Raw genomic sequence first — 26,445 nt, 5'->3', positions numbered from 1 at the left:
CTTGTGTGAGAGGCTATACATTAAGATGGGGATAAACAGCAACCTCTTGCTTGAGAGGCAATACATTAAGACGGGTATAAACATCAAGCTTTTGTGTGAGAGGCAATACATTAAGATGGGGCTAATCAACAACCTCTTGTGTGAGATGCAATATATTAAGATGGAGCTAACCAACAACCTCTTGGGGGAGAGGCAATATATTAAGATGGGGATAACCAACTACGTCAATTGTGAGAGGCAATACATTAAGATGGGGATAATCAACTACGTCATGTGTGAGAGGCAATACATTAAGATGGGGATAACCAACAACCTTTTGTGTGAGAGGCAATACATTAAGATGGGGATAACCAACTACGTCATGTGTGAGAGGCAATACATTAAGATGGGGATAATCACCTACGTCATGTGTGAGAGGCAATACATTAAGATGGGGCTAACCAACTACGTCATGTGTGAGAGGCAATCCATTAAGATGGGGATAATCAACTACGTCATGTGTGAGAGGCAATACATTAAGATGGGGATAATCAACTACTTCATGTGTTAGAGGCAATACATTAAGATGGGGATAATCAACTACGTCATGTGTGAGAGGCAATACATTAAGATGGGGATAACCAACAACCTTTTGTGTGAGAGGCAATACATTAAGATGGGGATAACCAACAACCTCTTGTGTGAGAGGCTACACATTAAGATGGGGATAACCAACAACCTCTTGTGTGAGAGGCAATACATTAAGATGGGGATAATCAACAACCTCTTGTGTGAGAGGCAATACATTAAGATGTGGATAATCAACTACCTCTTGTGTGATAGGCAATATATTAAGATGGGGATAATCAACTACCTCTTGGGTGAGAGGCAATATATTAAGATGGGGATAACCAACAACCTCCTGGGTGAGAGGCAATACATTAAGATGGGGATAACCAACAACCTTTTGTGTGAGAGGCAATACATTGAGATGGGGATAACCAACAACCTTTTGTGTGAGAGGCAATACATTAAGATGGGGATAAACAGCACCGTTTTGTGTGAGAGGCAATACATTAAGATGGGGATAAACAGCACCGTTTTGTTTGAGAGGCAATACATTAAGATGGGGATAACCAGCACCGTTTTGTGTGAGAGGCAATACATTAAGATGGGGATAAACAGCACCGTTTTGTGTGAGAGGCAATACATTAAGATGGGGATAAACAGCACCGTTTTGTGTGAGAGGCAATACATTAAGATGGGGATAAACAGCACCGTTTTGTGTGAGAGGCAATATACTAAAATTGGGATTGATCAATTATCGGTGAGTAAGTCTAATGAAAGAAAATGAAATTTCAATCAAATAATTTATTTACAAATGAAAAGTTTGCAATGAAATAACAAGTATTATCAACATGACACAGATATGGATGAATTGACGGCAAGTAAGGTTTGGTGCACGTTGTATACATAAAACATTTCATTATATATATTTTAAAACAGAACGACAGACAATCAACACAAACTCGACATTAAAGATGTAAAGACACAATAAAAACTTGACTAGAACAAGACAGACACACATATCTATTCTGTTTTGAAATAAAAAGACGTAATTGTAAAAATATATTATTTTTTTTAAATAAAAAAGTCATTTATAAGTTTAATATAAAAATAAATTTAAATGTTTTTAAAATAAAATCATTGAAGTCAAGACTTTTCTATGAAACAGTTTTGAATTTACAAACCATCTTGCCGAAATGAATAAAAGAACAGTTTTGATTGGAAACGATATATGATATTTTTGTCAATTGCAAACGAATAAATACAGGTTAAAAATATCACAGTTGCGCCGAGATAATATCAATAAAAAGTAACAACAGGATACGAAGTACACTTACAGAAATATAAAAACATTTTGGCACATTCAAGTTACCGCTTTAACAGTGTATATGTCTGTGAAACCGGCAAATTTATTATACCAGCTATATACTTGATAATTTGACTCCCATTTTGAAAGCACTTCTCTTGAATATATTTTTCTGCATTCTAGCTAACATAGGCTTACAGATAGACTAAAATTGATTAATTGATTAAGTAGTTAATTGATTAAGCAACCATTTATATAATTGTTATTATAAATTGGCACGTGTTTTTGTGTGAACAATTATATAATATTATAATAGACTAAAATTGATTAATTGGTTATTTAATTGAGTGAGCTCATCCCATTATATGAAAGCTAGTATAAATGAGCACGTTTTTCGTCTCACACAGGAGGTTGTTGGTTGCTTTAAATCGAAATAAGAGAAGTGCATCCTTGGGAGTCATGTTTAGGTCCTTGTGACACAGTTTTTCAATGACATTCTCTCTGTCGAAAAAACAAATGTTTTGTATCGATTGACAAACAGTAATAATGATTTTATCATTGTTTTATCTTTGATATAAAAACACCTGAAAGAGAATCCCATCTTATATGTCTTAAAGTCCGTTGATGTTAGTTATTATATATTATAGGACGCTTTGGGAATGTTTCATTTCGTTCCTTGAAAATAAAACCACGAAACGAAACGTATTAATGAAACATTTTTATGTTCCAAACTATACAAATATGTATAAGTAATACATAATTTTATCATTCCTTAAAGGGATTTTCCTACCTCGAAAATAAAATATTTGTCGAAATCGGGTAGGAAATTATCCGAAGGGATGGTAACTTAATATCAAAATATTTGTTTGTCTTATCATCTTCACCGGTTTCAATTTAACATAGTATTTAACAACTACACTTTTCCCTTTCCGGACACAAACGTTTCCGACCGAATATTGTCACGGAGATCCAACGCCGATCCGAACATTGTCGATTCCGTACGAAGTCGATCCAGATCTATATTTAGCTCACGGTGGTCCCTGGGCGAATCGGTCAAGGACGCTTCGCCATCATCGTCTGGTATTAGAATGCTAGAATATTCGGAATACCCAGCAGGCGTTCTTGCATAGTCTGCGCGGAATCTTGGACCCAAATCGGCCTGCATTTTAGCGATTTCGGCCCTAGAACGCGACAAACCCTGAAGCTGATAGTCGGTAACGGTTGTGCTGGCCCGAGACATCGGCGTCATAAAATTATCCGATCGGGAATCAGGCGGGAAATTGAGAGGCCCCTTTGTGCGCATTTCTTCCACGATTCTGTCATTGACATCTTGCAGAGCCTCACGTAAAGCTTCCTCGGCTTTCTCGTCGCCTGGAAAATACAATTTATTTTTAGAATAATCGGATATTTCCCCTCTTTTCCGTCAGCTCAACTGATAAACAGCAAGGACAAGACTACCACTTGTATGTTCGTGTACTAAGCAATTAATCTGTTTGTGCTAAATTAAATACATGATCGAATCGAAAAGATAATTTATCAAAGTACTCTAGCTATTAATCTACGTAAAGTCGGAGAACTAGCGCGCTCGGCAAGTATCGCGACGCTGGTTGAATTATTATCGCGGATATGATCGCGGATGAAATCCCGCTTCTCACGAGCGTTCAAAATTATCAAGATAGTCACAAAAGGAAGTTTTCAGTCCGAGAGAGAGAGAGAGAGAGAGAGAGAGAGAGAGAGAGAGAGAGAGAGAGAGAGAGAGAGAGAGAGAGAGAGAGAGAGAGGGGGGGGGAGGGAGAGAGAGAGAGAGAGAGAGAGGGGGGGGGGGGGGGGTAGAGGGAGAGAGAGTTTATATTTACCTTGCAGCCTAGCTTGGTCGAGAGCCTTCTCAAATGTGTTGAACGCTGCGTGGTACTGCTTTAGTTTAACTGCAAGGGCAATGCAATAGTTTTAGAAAGGTAAACTGTAATTTGTATGAACATTTCCTAGAAAAAGGGTTTCTTGCATTAAAAACATGCGTTTTCAAATTTTAACGGGCCTGAACTTCCCAACCCTGTGTAACTCAACTCACGTGCCACCACGTGCCATTTCAAACACATATTTTGATAGAAATGATACGTGATTAAAAGTGAGGTATTTCAGAAGGGTACAATCAAACTAAGATATAAGTGAATTCCACTTGTATGATGGGCGGGAAAGGTTCCTTTCTATAGCTGATAAGTATCAATTAACGCCCACAACTCAGGAGTCCACAGCCCCATTATACCTTTTTTAGAACAATATACACAGACATTTCAAGTACGAAATCGACAATCTTTCCAACTCTTCATTGAATGTCAATTCATGTTAATCACAACTAATATGGATATTGTAAACAAAACTAAAGAATTGCTCGCTAAAAATACTGAAACTTTACGTTATCCAAAAAATATGAGGACAATGAACCACGAACAGGCATACAAGTGTTACCTTAACAACAACCAAACCCTCAGCATGAGTACCCTCACCGATGCCCATGACACTTTAAAAAGCGCACATGACTACAGTTGATACACGAGTCATTAGAAATCTTTTTATAGCGATCATTTACATAGATTCGACGACACACAAGACTAAAATAGACCTTCAAGTTGGTAGAGTGGGACACACTGAGGATGTACTTCGGCAAGAACGTTATATCATAAACAAAATCACAACAACCTCCTACACACCCTTCGTCGAATCTTTATTTACCTTAGTAGAGTTAGGTACACTTCTTTAAACACGTTCTATTTGCAATCTCTCTACCATTAACTAAAATTGATATTAACCCCGCACATATCCTCGGAGGACCTACCTCGGACAACCCCTTGAAATAAATCCACCCTAACTGTACATACCCTCGGCGACACCCATCAAAACACAAGATTGTAGCTGGTAGCTCCACTCGACTGCCTCCTCTGCCGACTCTAGGGATTTCTTGGCGGCGTCCTTCGCGTACTCAAAATCTCCGAGCGCCAAGAAGCAGTTTCCAATCTCATGGAAAAGCCACGCAGTCTCGATACGTGAAGTGCACATCGGGGTCTTCCTCAGGAATCTGGGGTAAGATTGAGCAAGAAGAAAATGTAGATTTGTGTACGTACTCACTCAAGTCTAAATGAGTTGACTTATGCGGAGTCCATTGTTCATAACCGGAAGTTAGTTCTATTTACAAATCCGAAATGCTTTTAACAAATCAGTTAGTTTCTTTTATATCGTGCGGACTTGTAGTTTTTTACAGACTAATATACAATAAATTTGACAAAGCGTTTCGTCGAAAAGCAAAAACCCGTCTGAATCGTCAAATATTTCGATGCCAGTTCTCAAAATTATGGGCGGACCAACTCCTTGAATGCTGTAAACGCATGTACAATGACAATGTACAGTAGTAATGACATGAATTACCAAGATGTCTCGTACAGTCAATGACTCCTGAACACAACTTACACGTCGAGGGCTTCTTGGTGTCTCTTCTGGAGTACATACACCCGACCAAGGTTTCCAAGAGCGCGGGAAACTGCCTCGTCAAGTTTGCTGAAATATGGAATAATAATATAACCTGTCATTATATTTCATTGGATAATTCACAATGCTAACAAATATGTTGAATAATATATCCGTTATAACGTGACAAGAGGCATCTATGTGATATTAATCTGATGAAGCAGTTACAAATCGTGTAATAGAAATACTATGAAGCAGTATAGGGAATACGAAATAGACAAACTATAGGCTTTGGTTTTGTCTTATAATAATGCACCAGTCAATTGTAACCACGCCCCCAGGTCCAGGGAATAGCGGGGACTTTGACTTTCAGGCCAGCCAACCCCAGGTAAAATCTCCGCCCTGCGGGTAAAATCCCCACCAAATGTCCGCGCACCCATGGGACCCTAGGTTAGGCCAATTACCCGCTATTTTTGGCACGAAGACAAAACCACCACAATCACCCGGCACTGCGGGGTCACATTGAAGGTAAAAACACAGCTCATTCCCCGGGCTATCCCCGGTATACCCCCGGACCTGGGGGCCGTGGTTACAATTGACTTGTGCATAATCTTATATGTTAGCGTTTATGTGAAACAGCCCTGAAGGCTATACCAACGGATGATCGTGTGGATTCTCAATTGTAACTCACTATTTCTCGCCGATTTCCAGGTCCATATTATGGTGTCCAAGGCCTTTCTCATAATCCCTTCTCCCTATAGCAACGTTCCCAAGGTAACTATGAAGCGTGGCGATATACGATTCCTTTTCTGGGAAATCTTCACCGTCCAGAATCTTCATCAGATGACGCGCCTTGCTGGCACATTCGTCCTGTTTACCCTCGGCGTACGCTGAACAATCAAAGTAAACTTATAATTATAAAGGGAACATAGACATTTAAAACTCATCGACATAATGTAATATATATAGAGTTTCAATGATCGTTGGTTACATATAAGATATAACATGTATTCAATGTTCGCTAATTATTGAATGGACGCTTTTTTTAACAAATTTAATAAGCATTCTAATAACGATAATGGTTGGAAGTTATTCAAATGCATATTTTAGCCACAAATTCCCACGACTCCTCCCCGCAGCCCTTTGGTGCAAACCTGCGCACTTTTTCGCAATTGACCAGCCGCCAGTTGTCAATCAAACGATAAGTTGATGATAATTGTTACAGATTATAACCTTATGTTCATCCCCTAGCTACTCAAGCATCCCCTGTTTAATTCCACAGCACACCTAACTCAATCTCCTCCTGCCGTATATTTCGCTTCAGCCGCACGCCGCCGATCCTATCACCAGTAGTTTCCGCAAAACCCACACATCATAACCGCATCCCCCATCAAACATACCAGCAACAACAACAACAAAAGAAACACAGAACACCAAATATCCTATATCTTTCCAACATCCTTGTCGTCTGCCCTTATCCCTTCCAAACTTACCTAACTCTATTTCCTCCAATTCCTTAGCCGCATACTTGGCAACGGCCGCCTGCCGCCGCTCCTGTCTTTCCTTTATACCCCCAAACCGCCGCAGCTTCGTCGGCGGCGTCTTTCGCCGCGCAATCGCCTCCTCGCTGTCTGACGTCTCCATTGGTGTGTTTTTCCGGCTGTGGTTTCAAACAAGAGGTGGTTTTAATTCAATTCCTGTCAACTGATATAATTATGTATAATTTTCATACGTTCAATCACAATATGCATTTATACTTTCCAATAAGGAATCTCAACTACACCGTCGGAACGTATATAAGAAATATTCTCAGTTTGTTTGTATGGAGGTCTTTCCAAATAAATCTTGAGGCATTGTAAATCGCTTTTGAAAAATAAAAATGAAATGCACAGTGAGTTCACGGCTTCGTTTTTAATAGTATCCACAATTACATGTATACAACTCTATAATATTAATTTTTGTTATGTATGTTGTCGTTAACTTTGAAGATATATTACTGTACATGTATCCCCAACGTATGAAATACCGGTGGTTACCAATTACCGGTGTAATCCGAAAAATCCGAATATCTAGTTCAGGAAGAGCACTTCCGGTATTCTTTGTATACTATAGTTCCTGTAATATATGCAAACGTACATCACACAGTACCTTTCATTGCTCTTGCGCATGTCACTTCCAGGCCTGTACGACTTGAAGAGGAAGCCTTGGTTAAGCGACTCCTTGCTATCATGGTCCCGGGACTTCCGCATGCCGCCCTCCTTCCGGCCGCGACTTCCCCCCGAACCCCTTTTGGACGTCTTCATTTCCAGGTTGGCTTGCTCCTTTGGACTGATCTTGTGGCCTGGTATGGATAACATGAATTAAATACTTAAACTTTAAACATTTTTTATATCATTCCCTGTTTTATATCCTACCAAATAAAATAATTTTCAAACAACATTTACGAGACGCCCAATAACAAAGCGGTTGTATTTAACTGTTTAACCGCTTAGTATTTGTATCCCCGTTTTCGCTTGCTCGCTGTTGTGGCTTTAATGCCGTTTAAAAGCGAATTGTGAAGGTCATTTTGGCAATCTAGACGACAGAGTTTTTAAAGTTGCGGTGAATTGAGATGCTGCTGTGATTTTTAGCGCGATTCTGATACATTTGAAAACCTTACCACTGCACTGAAGTTAATGGGAACATATGAGGCTAGGACTATATGACTAAACCAAACACGGAAAATACGGCTTACCTTCGACGACATGCAGAAATTTATTCCTGGCATTCTTGCGTTCTTGGGCCTCTTCCAATTTCCGGTTTTCCAGGAAGTTGTACCACGTATGAGGCGCCTTTGACTGCCCCTTCCGTCTGGAACGCTTCTTTAGTCGGGCCTCATTTTCTTTCTCTTGTTCTTCTAGCAGGCTCTCGACTGATATAACAACATGCTCCGCTTCATTCATTTTGTAATTATCAAAGGTTTCAAGATCCAAAATCAGGGATTTTACAAAAATGCATCTCCGATTTCAGAATATTACGGGGAAATTGGTAAAAAAATATGCTCGTACATCGCCAAAGTTATTTATTTGAAATTTACCTGGAAATTTCGTATCATTGTTTTGTCAGTTTATTTATTTTTTGAAACGCACATGTTTTTTTATTCTACCACGTCATAAACGTTTTTGAGACACAAGCAATATACCCCGAGGGATAAAGTGACGAGGGACAGAGTTAAGCATCATTATATTTCGTACACATGTATTTCAAACTTTCGTACATGGACTTTTAAATAAAAAAATCTTTATCACATCCATAGCATTCACTTTTTGCCTAAACTCGGAATATAATAACTCATTCGAATAAATCATTCGATTTTTAACAAAGCCCTTAATCAATTGTAACGCTTACGTCAAAGCTAGAATCTTGTGTCAACTAGTTTTGCCTTTTGTAAAATTACGTACCAGAAGATCCGTGTGCCATACTCTTTCTGCGCGCGGACGTCTTGGTTTCTCTTGGCAACGTCGTTGGCTGGGTCACGGGCACCTGCTCGCCCTTCCTGACCCAGGTTAAAACCTTGTCGTACAGGAAGTTGAGCCCGTTCTTGGCGGTGGAACCTAAGTTGGTGGTGCCGGGGAGAGTTATGTTCTCTGTAATGAGAGAGAGGATATCCGTATGTATGGATACATACCAGTGTATATATTAATATAAAATAACTTACTGTCATTGAGACAAACTAGTTTTTTTTATTAAATAACATACATACAGTTGCCCTGTTTGATAATTACAATGAAATAAAAATATTGAAATATTGAAAATGAACACACGCTTCAGCGGCTTTGGAAGAGCGTTTAAGACGTGGATTAACGTCAAAGTACCTAATCCACAGAAAAAAATATGTCTATTTGCGCGTACCAGTTTCCCCTAGTAATTTCTCAAGGTAGTCCCGATCTTTGTACATATTTCCCAGGATGTGTTTCATTACGTCCTCGTTGACGTCATCCTCGGTGGCAGGATGGCCGGGAATTTCCGGATGCGACGGATGCTGCAACGCTTCCATAGTGCGTTGCTCACTTTGACGAGTCTGTTTTATAGAAAGATGATACAGTATCAGTACTTAAATCGTGATGGATATGAAGCTACATGATAAGGGTTTCAATCATACAGTGTCTATTTGCGAGGAAAGTGATGTTTCCTTCTTATCCATGCGAGTTCAGGGATGGCGGAAGATTAAATGACTAATATAACAAGTGTTGTTTGTTGAATTTTTAAAAGAGGGTGCTACCTCAGCGTTAGCAATACTCCAGTAAGTCATAAATAACACGGAGCGAGTCCCGCTGCCCATTTCCGGTCCCTGCTGCATTTTACTACGCACCACTGTGTACTTTTGTTTGCAGGGTCGCCTTTGATGGTTATTGCATACAACCTGGTTTCTCGAACAGTTTTGAACTATATTTGATATTTATTGGAAAAAGTGTCAAGTCAATTTTCAGAAATAAGTGTAAAATAACAAATTTAAATATTTTTGACACTACAATAAAGATAACAGCCAAGGTATTCATAACAAGCTATAAATATTGAAAGTGGCTACAACATTAAGGCTTATTCAATGCGCATCAATTCGCACCAAGCAACATGCGCTTTATAAATCCTGGCTGTAAAACTGGGTTTGTATATACACTCATTATACCAGTTATTATTTATTTCATATTTATGACATAAAGTTATGAAACAAAACGTTTACATACCCTCAAACGTCCAGGCATAGGTGTCATCTGTCGCCCCAATTTGCCACGAGACATTGATGGCGGCGGTTGCGATGGTGGCGCCGGCACGTGCATAGGAGGCTGTGGGGCGGCCTTTGGTGCCTCCTCTTGGATAATTGAGACGCTTTCACGGTGGGAAGAGCCATTCGAGGCCATTGAAACGTCTTGGTTGTCGTCGCTCAAATGTGACAAAGTCCGCTGTGATTGCGCATGCGTCTGAGCGTTCTCGCGATTCTTCCGGGCCTTTTCTGTGCGATCCTTGGACTTATGGAACAAAATGATTTGATGTTTTGACAATTGCAGTTCTGTTACTGCAGAAAATAGCGAAACAATAAATCTGAGAATAAAATGAACATATCTCAATCTGACTGACAGGGAACCATCAGCATTGACGGCATGTTGTATCATTGATGTTCTTTACGGAAAGTTATTTTGAGCATATTCTTTCGTTCGGAACATATGTGGTTTGGTATATAATTCTGCATCATTAAAGGGACTAGACACCAGATGGTGCCAAAATTGGCAAATACAGTATCCTCAAAACAGGCTTAAGATTGTAAACTTATATACGAGCTAGTATGAGGCCGATAATACATCACATTACATGATAAGTCCCTTTAACAAACGATGCCAACTATGTTCATGTCCGAGAAAATCAATTCTACACGTTGGAAAAAAGACATAGGATATACCAACCTTTTTCTGGTTGACAATTTCCTCTGGACTGATGGTGTTTTTCCGTTTCCGCGCAACTGAAGAATAGGAAACCACGCGTCAGGTTTTTGTGAAAATTATGAATACGAGAACACGTTCGTGGTGGAAAGCGATTATCGTGTAAGTTCGTTTAAAATATTTTGATGGAAAAGTCTATGATTTATACAACTGCAGAAGAAAACGGAGACTGCTTTGCTATAATAAGAAACCAGCTTTGGAGTCCATTACTAGGACATATGACTTTTTTGGGTGAAAGGCGACTAGCCATACCACAAGACCTCATGTTTTAAATATTTTAAATGTTTACCTTTATGGTTCTCCGACAGCCCATGCTTGGCCTTTTCAATGCCATCATGGAAGTCATCTTTGTCTGGCCTCATTCGAGCCCCTTTCTGGAAGTAGTTGAGGGCCGTCTCATAGTCGCCTTGCTCCAAGAGTAGCTCCGCTTTTTGTAACAAGCCCTAGTGAAAAATAAATAAGTTGAATAAATGTGTACATCCTTTAATAATGCCATACCATTCAGCCCTCATCCGGACACCTTTATGGAAGAAGTTAAGGACTTTTTCATAATTTTACAGTGATGTCTCCTGGCCGACATTTGGCCTCATCCCAATCAATGAAAAGAATACCAGGTATTTCGACATTTGGCCTCATCCCAATCAATGAAAAGAATACCAGGTATTTTTTCCCAATCTTTTAAAATAATCTTGACTGACCGTTTGTGATGACGGAAAAATATAACCAAACTCAGACGAAATAACTAATAAAGAGGCAGTTTTCGCCTGCCCAATTCATCACCAGTTATAACTAACTTGACTGATATTTTTTATATATTTCGCCTTTATCCCACAATACTGAAAAGTCTTGAAATTATTTTACAATAAGTAATATTTGTGTCTTTAAAACTCTCCAATTTTCGGTCGAAATTCCCCCATTTCAAATGGTTCCGGTCCTTTTCTTACAGTGCCAAAACACATAACTGTCTACCGCCGCAAATGAAGTTCCGCTTTTTGTAACAAACTCCGGAATGATATTATCGCCGAACAGATTAACAATCAATCAATTAGAATAGCTCTATCAACCAAAAGTCAATTAAGCAAATTTAAACCGCCAAATTTTGCATTTGCTCATTATAGGATTTTACTTATTGTGTCATTGAAATATGAAGAAGCCCGCGCCTGCGCACTTGCTGGTAGAAAGGCATTCGAAAGGTATTTCGTCTAACCTCTAAAAATTTAAAGTTAGCATTTAATTGGTGTTCTAAACAACTACTCGGCGACGAGCTTCGACCGGCCTATCGACTGATTTGTTTAGAATATCGAAAATAAACACTTGCTTAAGTGATATTAATTCAGGATTACATATAGATGATATTGTATTTTATTATTATTTGCCGATGACATGGCCATTGTAGGAAAATCTCCCGATGAAATTCAAACCCATTTGGACAATTTAGCAAACTACTGCAACACTTGGGGATTAAAAGTGAATACCGATAAAACCAAAATTATGGTGTTTCGTAAAAGAGGCGGGTTACTGCCCAATGAACTGGACTTATAATGGCCACGATATTCACGTTGTTAACGACTTTAACTATTTAGGTGTGGTGTTTAATTATACTGGCAATTTTAATCTTAACCAGGAACACGTGATTGACAAAGCCCTTATGGCCATGAATGTTTTATTTTGATACCCCAGAAATAACATTGTACGCAATCAAAGATAGTGTCTATGTTGTAATTCCACCGATATTGAAGATGAATTTCATTGTGTCTGTGTGTGCCCGTCTTTTAATGATATAAGAAAGCTATGTATTAAGAAATGCTATTATATAAGACCGTCTGTATCTGTCAGTCTGTCTGTCAAAAACTAATTTAATCAATTTGTACATCTCGTAAGCCATCTTTGTTTGGCCTCATCCGGGCGCGAGCTACATGTCAGGGGCTCTTTATAGCACAGCGTTATTGTTACACAACAAAGGTAGAAAGATAAAAAAAATAAGCGTAACAAAACTAGTGAAGGTTTAAAATTTGAACACTTAATGAATAAGGACAATTATATATCGACTTTCGGACTTCAGTAAATACTTTAAAGTCAGGGGCTGCATCAAACCTTTAATTTAGCAAAAGACGAAAATAAAAACCAAAAATAAAATAAATGTCATTAAAACCTCATTCTAGGTTGGCGAGTTATTCATTGTGTCACGTGAGAGGGTCATATTCGCGCCTTAGCAGTAATTAATCACTGACATAGAAATTGTATTATGTCAAAATTCAATGTTATAACAAATAAAACGATCCCCTACTGATTTGAGCCCTATGAATTGTTTTGATTGACTTTTCTTTGTATAATGTTTAAACCGGGTTCAGTGGGTAAGTAATCGATTTGAATTTGCTTTTTAAAAAGATCATGTTACGTTTCTTACAAGGCGATAAAGATATCATATGTATTCTATTGTGACATTGTTAACATGAACAAAGAATGCCTGAATGAGCAGCATTAGGAATAGAATACACGAAAGAAAGTCGATCATTTCACTAAAAGAATAATTAATCTCAAAAATTTATGAATAATTATAAGAATGAAAAAAGAAAGCTATGTGATATTGTAAATTTATAATGAAGTAAACTGTTTTTTGGACAGACACAGATGTTAGAAACGGAAGTAAACGGACGGATCTTACTTCCAGTACAAGTATATTTTCTGTAACGAGATCATACGTTTACTAACGAAGTGGAAGCTCGAGTTTGACAAAAGTAAACACAGAAATTACTCCTGATGGGGAAATCCACTCCGGTTTGCGCAGTGGTTAGCCGCTCGCTTCTTACCAAGGCGATCCTGGTTCGATTACCGGCCTGGGCGCATGTGAGTGAGGTTACTGGTTACCAAGCCGGATACCCGAGTTATCTCCGGGCTCTCCGGTTTTCCCCCGCAAAAATAGATCACCCACTCTCGTAGCATCGTGTCAACGAAAGTGACTTTGTATAACTTTCTTTACAATGCGCAACGGCTAGGGTTTTGGGTGAGGGGCGGACATTTACCACTACATCACTCACACCTTAATACAAAATACTTAAATGAGCACTCCCACAGATTGAACGTTTTGACAATTTTTATTTTTTTATTTTGTCATCGAATGAGGCATTTTATGCGAAATGGCATATAAACCAGTGATAAAAGACTGCTGACAAAAACTCAGATCGCAGATTTTCGAATTCAAGTTGTAAAAAATGATGTTTTATCCATATTTCTCAAACCGTTAGAAACGCTTTTAGCCACAAAACATTAAATTTTGAACGGAATATGACAATCTGCGATCGGATCTTTTTTCAGCAGTCTTATATCACTGGTTTACAGATATTTACGCAGAATTGGCTCAATCCAAGAAATCCAAAAATTAAAACTGTTGTCAAAACGAGAAATCTGTGAGAGTGCAGCTTAAGCTATTTTGTTCTAAATATTCTAACATACCTCATGATAGAGAGGATCCAGCTTGAGTGCGGAATCAGCGTCCTGGGTCGCCTTTCGCAGTTTCCCCAACTTCCGGTACACACGGGACCGCGCGATCATAGTCGTTTTGTCATTCGAGATGAATTTCAGCGCCTGAAAGACACGCTTTGTTGTACTACTTACTGATTTAAGATTTTGAAACAAAGCTTTTTTTATCTATGCATATTCAAACAAGTATATATGTATGTTTGTGCATTCTTATATTATAGGTGATTGCGGGGAGTTCCCATTATATAATTACTGTGTGTTCTTTTGTCAACGATGTATAAACGTTTTTGGGAAAATATTTCATTTTTGTAATATACATATAAAACCTATATACAGGGTCACTCCCAGAAGTCGAACATTCTAAAATAAACCCTGTTACAATGCAATGGCCTAGACGAGAATTAACCAGAGATACCAACGTATAAACACCACATACACAAATACAAACATCACACACAGACCATCAAACTGGCTTTGCCGGCAAACCTCATGTCTCATTTCGTACTGCTGGTTCACATGAGCAAAGTAAATGAAAGTCATATCTGTAAAATGTTTCATTTTGCGTCAACTTATCATTAACATAATCTTGCAAACACCAGAAAACAGAAGCGCCATTCTTCAATAAACCATGAACGCCTGTGATGAAGCCAGGTGAGTTGTCACTATGGAGTTACGATAGGGCCAACAAAAATGTGAACTCTGATAAAGCTGCATTGCGGATCTAGGGGGATCAAGGGCTTTGTTCGTAAATATCTTCTTATATAGTGACCCAAGCTCGATGATAATATCCAAACTGAAACTTAATACAATACATCCCGTTATCCGGAGATTTCTCACTCCAGTTAAGTTTTGTGAAACCAGCATTTATGAAAAAAGACGGGCGTGATTTATGCACTGTTCGTTCGTTTGATTGAATTTGATTGCCGATTTCGAGTGGAATATGTGTTACTTATACCAAAATAAAAAAAAAATAAATATTTTTTTTATGATGTTCATTTAAAATCACATACATCACACAATCTTAAGTTAACTGAAGAATAATGAACACACTTGAAGAACGTAATGATTTCCCCGTACATTGTCAATACCTGCACGCAAAGACAAACAAAAAGAAAAGCAGGTGCATCACGAACGAAGTAATAAAACAAAACAAAAAATGCCATATGAGCAACGTGAGCGACATGCATGGATCACCTAAATCAGATGAATTAAACGCGAAACAAATACGTTTTTTTTTTTCATGTTTGTGTTAATATTTTGCATTTTCCTTCACAGTACATGCAAAAGCTTTTATTTTTAATTATTAGCTATTTAGACTATAAAGTCGGCAGATACCCGCATCCTCTCCCCACCTCACTGCCACATCACCCTCTCTCAAGCTTACAACCACCCCACCCTTTCTCCTCCTCGCCGCCACCTCTCCGTCTCCACTCACCGCCATGTCTTACTACCACCTCAACGCAACCTCTAACCACCTCCTCCTCTCCCAACCTCACCGCCACCTCACCGCCACCTCACCCTTTCTCCTCCTCACCGCCACATCTCCGCCTCCACTCACCGCCATGTCTTACTACCACCTCACCGCAACCTCTAACCGCCTCCTGACCGCCACCTCATCCCCTCCCAACAACCACCGCCACCTCACCCTTTCTCCTCCTCGCCGCCACCTCTCCTCCTCCACTCACCACCATCTCTTACTAGCACCTCCCCACAACCTCTAGCCGCCGTCTGACCGCCACCTCGTCCTTTCCCCACCTCACAGCCTCCTTACCGTCACATCACCGGCACATCAACGCCACCTCATACTCGCCCAACCACACCGCCACCTCACCCTTTCTACACCCCACCGTCACCTCACCGCCACCTCACCGCCAACTCATCCTCTCTCCACCCCAGCGCCTCCTTACCATCATCCCTCGACACCAACTCACCGCCACCTCATCCTCTCTCCACCTCAGCGCCTCCTAACCATCACCCCTCGACACCAACTCACCGCCACCTCATCCTCTCTCCACCTCAGCGCCCCCTAACCATCACCCCTCGGCACCAACTCACCGCCACCACATCCTCTCCACACCTCACTGCCACCTCTACACCACCTCACCGCAATCTCATCCTCTCCCCACCTCACCACCTTCTAACCGTCACCTCATCGCCATCTCAACGCCACCTCATCCCTCTCCATCTCGACGTCACTTCAATGCCACCTCTCAACGCCATCTCATCGCCACCTCACCGCCACCACACCCCCACCTCACCACCACCTCACTGCAACCTCATCCCTCTCCATCTCGACGCCACTTCAATGCCACCTCTCAACACCACCTCACCGCCACCACACCGCCATCTCACCACCACCTCAACGCCACCTCACCGCCTCTCCCCATCCTACCGCCACCTCACCGCCTCTCCCCATCCCAACGCCATCTCACCACCACCTAAACGCCACCACAACGCAATCTCATCGCCACCTCATCCTCTCTCTATCTCACCACCACCTCATCGCCACCTCACCGCAACCTCATCGCCACCTCATCCTCTCTCAATCTCACCACCACCTAATCGCCACCTCACCGCAACCTCATCGCCACCTCATCCTCTCTCTATCTCACCACCACCTCATCGCCACCTCACCACAACCTCACCACCACCTCATCCTCTCTCTATCTCACCACCACCTCATCGCCACCTCACCGCAACCTCATCCTCTCCCCATCTGACCAACACCTCAACGCCACTACACCGCAACCTCACCGCCACCCCATCCTCTCCCCATCTCACCACCACCTCAACGCCATCTCACCGCCACCTCAACGCCAACTCATCGCAACCTCACAGCCACCTCAACGTTACCACACCGCAACCTCATCGCCACCCCATCCTCTCCCTATCTCACCGCCATCTCACCGCCATCTCACCGCCGCCACCTCAACGCCGACTCACCGCAACCTCACCGCCACTTCAATGCCACCACAACGCCATCTCATCGCCACCTCATCCTCTCCTTATCTCACCGCCACCTCAACGCCAACTCACCGCAACCTCATCCTCTCCCTATCTCACCGCCACCTCACCGCAACCTCATCGCCATCTCATCCTTGTCCCAACTCACCGCTACCTCAACGCCAACTCACCGCCACCTCATCCTCTCCCTATCTCACCGCCAACCTCAACGCCACTTCACCGCAACCTCTCACCGCCACCTCATAGCCATCTCATCCTCTACCCACCACACCGCCATTTCACCACCACCTCAACGCCACCACACCACCACCTCATCGCCACCTCACCGCAACCTCTCACCTCCACCTCATCCTCTCCTCATCTCACACCACCTCATTTCCCCATCTCACCCCCACCATACAGTCAACTCTTACCACCACCTCACCGCAAACTCACCACAACTCACTGCCATCTCGTCGCCACCTCACCGCCACTTTGTTTTTATAGGGACAACTATCTTCAAGAAGATTTGTTTTTTATTGTTTAAACTAGGGTATTGAATTACCAAACCGGAACATAGCGTGTACATGTACATAATGATCCATCCGGAGCATAGCGTGTACATGTACATAATGATCCATCCGGAACATAGCGTGTACATGTACATAATGATCCATCCGGAACATAGCGTGTACATGTACATAATGATCCATCCGGAACATAGCGTGTACATGTACATAATGATCAATCCAAGACACAGCGTGTACATGTACATAATGATTCATCCGGGACATAAAGTGTACATGTACAAAATGATCCAGTCGGAACATAGCGTGTACATGTACATAATGATCCATCCAAGACATAGGACACCCAAGAATATTACAACATTATAGGCGCATCTTAAACCCATTAGTACATAGACTGTTATAAGTAAAGACATACTACATTTGTATTGCAATTATTAGTAATCAGTAGTTCCTCTCTAGGATCAGTCTTCAAAAATATGTTGGACATTGTCACAAACGGTTCCTCATGAAGGCATTCTAAACCAGCTTGGACGCACAAAGAGACTCATCAAAAACTTTCAGCTGTGACTCCTATAAAGGATATAATCAACAGCCAGCTGGTAACTGCTAGAGAGACTCATCAACAACTGTCAGCTGTGACTCCTCTGTGATGGAGGCTATCATCAACTGCCAGCTGGGAATGGCTATAGAGAGTCGTCATCAACTGTCAGCTGTGACTCCTATAGAGGCTATCATCAACTGCCAGCTGGGAATGGCTATAGAGACTCGTCATCAACTGTCAGCTGTGACTCCTATAGAGGCTATCATCAACTGCCAGCTGGGAATGGCTATAGAGACTCGTCATCAACTGTCAGCTGTGACTCCTATAGAGACTATCATTAACTGCCAGCTGGGATGGCTATAGAGACTCGTCATCAACTGTCAGCTGTGACTCCTATAGAGACTATCATTAACTGCCAGCTGGGATGGCTATAGAGACTCGTCATCAACTGTCAGCTGTGACTCTTATAGAGACTATCATTAACTGCCGGCTGGAATGGCTATAGAGACTCATCAACTGTCAGCTGTGACTCCTATAGAGACTATCATTAACTGCCGGCTGGAATGGCTATAGAGACTCATCAACTGTCAGCTGTGACTCCTATAGAGGCTATCATCAACTGCCAGCTGGGAATGGCTATAGAGACTCGTCATCAACTGTCAGCTGTGACTCCTATAGAGGCTATCATCAACTGCCAGCTGGGATGGCTATAGAGACTCGTCATCAACTGTCAGCTGTGACTCCTATAGAGGCTATCATCAACTGCGAGCTGGGAATGGCTATAGAGACTCGTCATCAACTGTCAGCTGTGACTCCTATAGAGACTTTCATTAACTGCCAGCTGGGATGGCTATAGAGACTCGTCATCAACTGTCAGCTACGACTCCTATAGAGGCTATCATCAACAGCCAGCTGGGAATGGCTATAGAGACTCGTCATCAACTGTCAGCTGTGAATCCTATAGAGGCTATCAGCAACTGCCGGCTGGAATGGCTATAGAGACTCGTCATCAACTGTCAGCTGTGACTCCTATAGAGGCTATCATCAACTGCCAGCTGGGATGGCTATAGAGACTCGTCATCAACTGTCAGCTGTGACTCCTATAGAGGCTATCATTAACTGCCAGCTGGGAATGGCTATAGAGACTCGTCATCAACTGTCAGCTGTGACTCCTATAGAGGCTATCATCAACTGCCAGCTGGGAATGGCTATAGAGACTCGTCATCAACTGTCAGCTGTGACTCCTAAAGAGACTATCATTAACTGCCAGCTGGGATGGCTATAGAGACTCGTCATCAACTGTCAGCTGTGACTCTTATAGAGACGGAAGTGAATACAACATACAGACATTCGTCCGTAGTATAAGAGAGAGAGTATTACCATCCTAGGCGTCAATTTTCAAAATAATGCCTAAATAATTATGATTTAAATTGTTGGACGCCATGTAAGTGAGTCCCAGCAGCAGGTCAGTCTTCATCATGTTTTATATTCCGTAAATAAGAGTCATTTTTATAAACATTGTTCCATACAACGCGCCTTGATTATTATACAGAATTAATAACACATATGACATATTTTATATACAAACTCATAAACACATTCCATATTCTTACCAGATTGTAGCTCTTCAAGGCCTGCTCGTAGTTGCCTTCATCACTGAATGTATCCCCCTCCTTCCGGTAAACATCGTGCATGTATTCGATCCTGTTCTGTTCCGGTTTAGGCTTTTGTAGCAGTTTCGGAAGTTTCGGCAATGTTCGCTGCGTGGTGTTACCATGTGTATTGGTCACGTGTGTATTATGTGTGTCGTTATGCGAAGCATGGTGGTTTTTGTGATGCGCATGATGCGTATTCGAATGGTGCGTATTCGAATGATGGTGAAGGTGATTTTTCATAGGATGCGTACTTTCATTGTGGGAGCTAAAACTCGTGTTATGAGTCCTCTGAGGGGTTGACGCTCGACTGGAAATGGAAGTGTCCGAATTCTTTAAATTCCCAACCTCTCTAAAGGGAACTTCCGGTAAAGCGCGTCCATGTCTTCCGGTTACGGAGATGGCCTTTTTGTTGTCCATCTGCTTAGGTACTCTGGGCAAAGCCCGAGCAAGCTTAACACTCGGATCCAGTTTTGAAACGTTAGAATTTGGAACCGTCGGTAACGCTCGCGTCGGTTTGACGGAGTTTAGAGGCTTCATAGAATAGTGAGAGTTTTTAGGGAGTTTCGGCAGAGAGCGCAGGTGCTTGGCGTGTGTGCTCTCTGGCGATAACACTTGTACTCCCATAACGTAACGTCAACGTAACGTCAAAAATAACGTCAGAGATCCGATCACTCGTAATCCCTACAAAACTTTTTTACAGTATTATAACACTATTAAAACAAACAAATTGTGAGAAAGAAAATGAATATCCTCGGTAAATTGAACTGTCGAGATAGAAGTACGAATTTAGTCCGACTGCTTCACGTTTTTAAGGTAAAATCACATCTTCAGCCATTTTGTTTCATCGAAAAGTATTTTAGAACCGCTGTTTTTCACAGGTGAAGGCAAGCTGAAAAACACATGAAAGGGTGTTATTATTGTATGATAATTTGTTTTATAATGAATATAGATAAATAACACAGAACAAAAGAAATGCTTCCCTTAAATATTAAGATCTGTTTTAATATTATTATAAAATGTCCGCCATACTTGTTGAAGTCCATTGAAAAACAGCCTTTGTTTGGTGAAATAAAGCCTGTTGCTTCGTGGCAACAATATCTTCTTCCAATTACCACTATCTCAAATTTAAAACTCACTTTCATGCCTGTCACATATTCAAAATTATAATGGCGTGACCACCTAAAAACAAAGGCGCCAGGGCACACTCGATTGGCAAAAACAATAGCCGATTAAAGTTTTCGGTCCATATCAATATAAGTATCGAATTCGCATAACCCAGCGCTAAAAGTCTTTGATAAGCAAATTATGGAAATACACAAATATTATGTATATAATATAATGTACTCGGGGACCAGTTTGCCAAAAGTCTATCCACTAAATGACTAAACCAACGAAAGTAAATGTCCATTTCATTGGACACTTAAAGCTAAGGACCAAACTTCAAAGAGAACCGAAACTGAAATGGACGAAATCGAGACAATCTAATCAACATTTGTCATCCTTTAAGTGACAATATACTGTCCAGGTTTGAATAGATGGATACCTGCTTAAGTCCTGTGTTTGTAATAACTGAACAAATAAAATTGAAAACGAGGACAATTAGTAAACACACTTATTCAATTCTGACTTTTCTGTGATGTATTTCTATCACGGTACAAGTGTTTGTTGACAGTTTCGAGCGTCTTAAATATTTCATAAAAACATTCATTGCATATAACCTGCATTTGATCATTTCTTTAAAACAACGAATTTTCATTTATAAACTAAAGCCTTTTAAGAGCCTTTTATTAAACATAGATCGTACCTTTGCAAAATTTACCAGGTCGTAATTTGCTGGACATTTTTTAATTTACTTTTTACTATCATGCGTCTGTATGCTTGCATATTAATAAGATGCTATAAATGATTTAAATATCTAGGATTCTATTTCATATAATGTATAACCTGTGTCATACCATGTGTTTGTTTATTCATTATTCATTTGTAGTTAAGAAAATGTTGTGTTTAACACAAGTCTTAATATCATATATATGTTCTGTTCTGTTATGTTCTTAAAATGTGATATATAATTAGTCTTTTATCCTTTCTGTAGGTTCGGCGCCCAGTCCGTCTGTATATCTGGCTACTCACCGGTCCCATTTACCGGAGACCTGTCTGCTTTACACGGTCATACGCTCACCGCCCCTGTTTTACAAGATAATCGGGACACCGGCTCCTTTTTACACGTTCATCGGAACACCGGCCCCGATTTTTTAACGGTTATCCGCACATCGGTCCCGTTTTACACGGTCATCCGGACACCGGTCCCGTTTTACACGGTCATCCGGACACCGGTCCCGTTTTACACGGTCATCCGGACGCCGGTCCCGTTTTACACGGTCATCTGGACACCGGTCCCGTTTTACACGGTCATCCGGACACCGGCCCTTTTTACACGGTCATCTGGACACCGGTCCCGTTTTACACGGTCATCCGGACACCGGTCCCGTTTTACACGGTCATCCGGACACCGGTCCCGTTTTACACGGTCGTCTGGACACCGGCTCTGTTTAACACGGTCATCCGGACACCGGTCCCGTTTTACACGGTCATCTGGACACCGGTCCAGTTTTACACGGTCATCTGGACACCGGCTCTGTTTAACACGGTCATCCGGACACCGGTCCCGTTTTACACGGTCATCTGGACACCGGTCCCGTTTTACACGGTCATCTGGACACCGGCTCTGTTTAACACGGTCATCCGGACACCGGTCCCGTTTTACACGGTCATCCGGACGCCGGTCCCGTTTTACACGGTCATCCGGACGCCGGTCCCGTTTTACACGGTCATCTGGACACCGGTCCCGTTTTACACGGTCATCTGGACACCGGCTCTGTTTAACAGGGTCATCCGGACACCGGTCCCGTTTTACACGGTCATCTGGACACCGGCTCTGTTTAACACGGTCATCCGGACACCGGTCCCGTTTTACACGGTCATCTGGACACCGGTCCCGTTTTACACGGTCATCTGGACACCGGCTCTGTTTAACACGGTCATCCGGACACCGGTCCCGTTTTACACGGTCATCCGGACGCCGGTCCCGTTTTACACGGTCATCTGGACACCGGTCCCTTTTTACACGGTCATACGGACGCCGGTCCCATTTTACACGGTCATCCGGACACCGACCCCGTTTTACACGGTCATCCGGACACCGGTCCCGTTTTACACGGTCATCCGGACGCCGGTCCCGTTTTACACGGTCATCCGGACACCGGCCCTTTTTACACGGTCATCCGGACACCGGTCCCGTTTTACACGGTCATCCGGACACCGGTCCCGTTTTACACGGTCATCCGGACGCCGGTACCGTTGTGCACGGTCATCCGGACACCGGTCCCATTTTACACGGTCATCCGGACGCCGGTCCCGTTTTACACGGTCATCCGGACGCCGGTCCCGTTTTACACGGTCATCCGGACGCCGGTCCCGTTTTACACGGTCATCCGGACGCCGGTCCCGTTTTACACGGTCATCCGGACGCCGGTCCCGTTTTACACGGTCATCTGGACACCGGCTCTGTTTTACACGGTCATCCGGGCACCGGTCCCGTTTTACACGGTCATCCGGACACCGGTCCCATTTTACACGGTCATTCGGACGCCGGTCCCGTTTTACACGGTCATCCGGACACCGGTCCCATTTTACACGGTCATCCGGACACCGGTCCCGTTTTACACGGTCATCCGGACACCGGTCCCATTTTACACGGTCATCCGGGCACCGGTCCCGTTTTACACGGTCATCCGGACGCCGGTCCCGTTTTACACGGTCATCCGGACACCGGTCCCTTTTTACACGGTCATACGGACGCCGGTCCCATTTTACACGGTCATCCGGACACCGGCCCTTTTTACACGGTCATCTGGACACCGGCTCTGTTTAACACGGTCATCCGGACACCGGTCCCGTTTTACACGGTCATCCGGACGCCGGTCCCGTTTTACACGGTCATCCGGACACCGGTCCCATTTTACACGGTCATACGGACGCCGGTCCCATTTTACACGGTCATCCGGACACCGGCCCTTTTTACACGGTCATCCGGACACCGACCCCGTTTTACACGGTCATCCGGACACCAGTCCCGTTTTACACGGTCATCCGGACACCGGCCCTTTTTACACGGTCATCCGGACACCGACCCCGTTTTACACGGTCATCCGGACGCCGGTCCCATTTTACACGGTCATCCGGACACCGGTCCCATTTTACACGGTCATTCGGACACCGGTCCCATTTTACACGGTCATCCGGACACCAGTCCCGTTTTACACGGTCATCCGGACACCGGTCCCATTTTACACGGTCATTCGGACGCCGGTCCCGTTTTACACGGTCATCCGGACGCCGGTCCCGTTTTACACGGTCATCCGGACAACGGCCCTGTTTACACGGTCATCCGGACAACGGCCCTGTTTACACGGTTATCCGGACACCGGCCCTGTTTTACACGGTCACTACAAGTATTGAACTATCATCACGACATGTGTATTATATACTATAAGTATAATATTCTACCATAATATCTCAAAATGTACTTAACCTGTCCTGATTTATGGCGGTAAGTATGAAAAAGAAAGTTCAATCAAATATTAGCTTGCAAAGTATTACCGAATTTGCGTTCGAGTGTTTTACCGGGATGAAGTTTAGGAGTTGGTTTACGTGAAACACAATATATTGATGCCCTCCTCCAGCTCTTTAACGTCATTCCAAATTTAAAATTTTGTCAATGAGTCACGTCTGGCGTTCCACTCTAAAGACGCACCATTTTTCTACGTTTTATAACACATTTTTGAACATTTCAATTTAATGGTGTTGGTCCCGTTTTAACAAAAATATCGTAAGATTTAAGATCGTATATATCCAGGTCCCGTTTTTGGCGTAAACAGCGATTCGATTAACATATCATGTTAGAAGACTTATCGTATATAATTTACGGGTTTCCCCCGAGTATTCTTTAGCAGCTTAAAGTTTACGACAAAACGGGCTGCAATAAATATTGCATAGGACACAAGGACGTGATATTTCGTTCGCCAGATTTTTTCGCGCTTATTTAACAGCGATATAGTATTAAAAAAGATACCCTGGCAAAATTGATGTCCACCGTTTGGTGATAGCCCCAAATCTTCGCTACATTTGATAACTCGAAATATCACACAATATCAGATATTTATTTCAAACTGTTTACAAAGATGTCAAGGTATTACGTAACTTCGAATTTGTGAGCTGGTCAAACCATACCCAGTATAATTGTACGTACCAAAACATCCAAACGCGGAAAATCCCTGTTGTACAAACATAGTTGACTTCTCCGTCCGCTCGAAGCGTAATTTACAACTCTAGTAGTCCACACTTCATATTTGTACATACTGTTACTCCCTCTACTTAATTTAATATTGACAAAGCCCTTATCTGACTATCCATGAATCAATTTTTATTCCAAACTGGTGTCCATCGGGAATTCCACGCTATAATTACGTCCCATCACGAAATTAATTTCCATCCACGTGAATACTGTTTACCATCTCCGATATGGAATTGATAATGGTTTAATAATCAATTATTGCGGCGTTTAATTGTTATAAAACGTCAGTCTCTTGTCAGTTTAAAGTGACCGTCTCACATTTATCAGCATTTCATTCAGATACACGTTGCATATTTCCATAAGCCAAAATAATACTTATATTTGATTTTGATCAATGAAAAATAGTTAATTGTAATTATCATTAAGATTATTCTTATTTAAAGGCTAAAAATCTTTAAGAAGTAAATGTAACACAAATTATAGAAAAAAACAAAAATGTGTGAGCTTAGCTTTATCCTGTTATGAGAGATTTACAAAGTTTCCAGAAATTAGGCCCTGGGGTTAATAATTTTAAAAAGGTTAAGAGAATGTTGACAAACATACAGAATAAATAAGTTAACATCACTTAAACATACTGGGACTTTAAGCATGCGAATACACTTTTCCTGAAATGGAAACCTCATTAGTTCAGTAAAGGCACAAAGGCTTCATGAATAAAGCACAGCCTCGTAGAGTTTCGTTTGATTTAACCCATTCTTATGACAAAAAGGCTCATATTAAATGCACATTAATGATTTGAAAATTAAGCATATAATGATTTAATAATAATTAACAATGTAGCTTTTTCTGCAACGGCTCATGAACAAAAACATAAATTATTAAACTATCAATGACAAATTCCAATTGTTCCACAATAGTTTTATGTTTGGCCAACTTGCAAAAGTATGCGAGAAGGTCCCTTTAATGTTTACAAATAACCAGTCGCTTGTCTCTATTATGATATGAGGAGCAGTGTTATGTGTCTATCCTGTTTTCTATTCTTCTTTCCTATCTGTTGTATATTTCTTTTGAGTAAACGTTCTTCTTATAACTGGTTCGTATCATTAAGGTGATTCAATATTTTATTATTGAGATTACTTTAATCATGACGTTTTGCCT

At 41.8% G+C, this 26,445-nt stretch overlaps 1 protein-coding gene across 1 annotated transcript; it reads right to left on the bottom strand.

The window, feature by feature from the left end:
• Positions 1-1,330: 1,330 nt before the first annotated feature.
• LOC128233375 (uncharacterized) lies at positions 1,331-21,037 on the bottom strand. Its single transcript, XM_052947022.1, has 16 exons — positions 20,964-21,037; positions 19,893-20,823; positions 14,239-14,370; positions 11,075-11,228; positions 10,750-10,805; positions 10,036-10,317; positions 9,203-9,371; positions 8,752-8,937; positions 8,046-8,222; positions 7,460-7,652; positions 6,805-6,971; positions 6,003-6,201; positions 5,315-5,401; positions 4,729-4,925; positions 3,709-3,777; positions 1,331-3,223 (listed from the first exon to the last, which is right to left on the bottom strand). The coding sequence occupies exons 2-16, from the start codon at positions 20,556-20,558 to the stop codon at positions 2,766-2,768; spliced, it is 3,192 nt and encodes a 1,063-aa protein (XP_052802982.1). The 5' UTR covers positions 20,559-20,823; positions 20,964-21,037; the 3' UTR covers positions 1,331-2,765.
• Between the last annotated feature and the right edge of the window lie 5,408 nt (positions 21,038-26,445).

This window comes from Mya arenaria, chromosome 5 (assembly GCF_026914265.1).
Source record: "Mya arenaria isolate MELC-2E11 chromosome 5, ASM2691426v1".
In the NCBI taxonomy this organism is placed as follows: domain Eukaryota; kingdom Metazoa; phylum Mollusca; class Bivalvia; order Myida; family Myidae; genus Mya; species Mya arenaria.
This window is presented reverse-complemented; position numbering and strand designations above follow the sequence as displayed.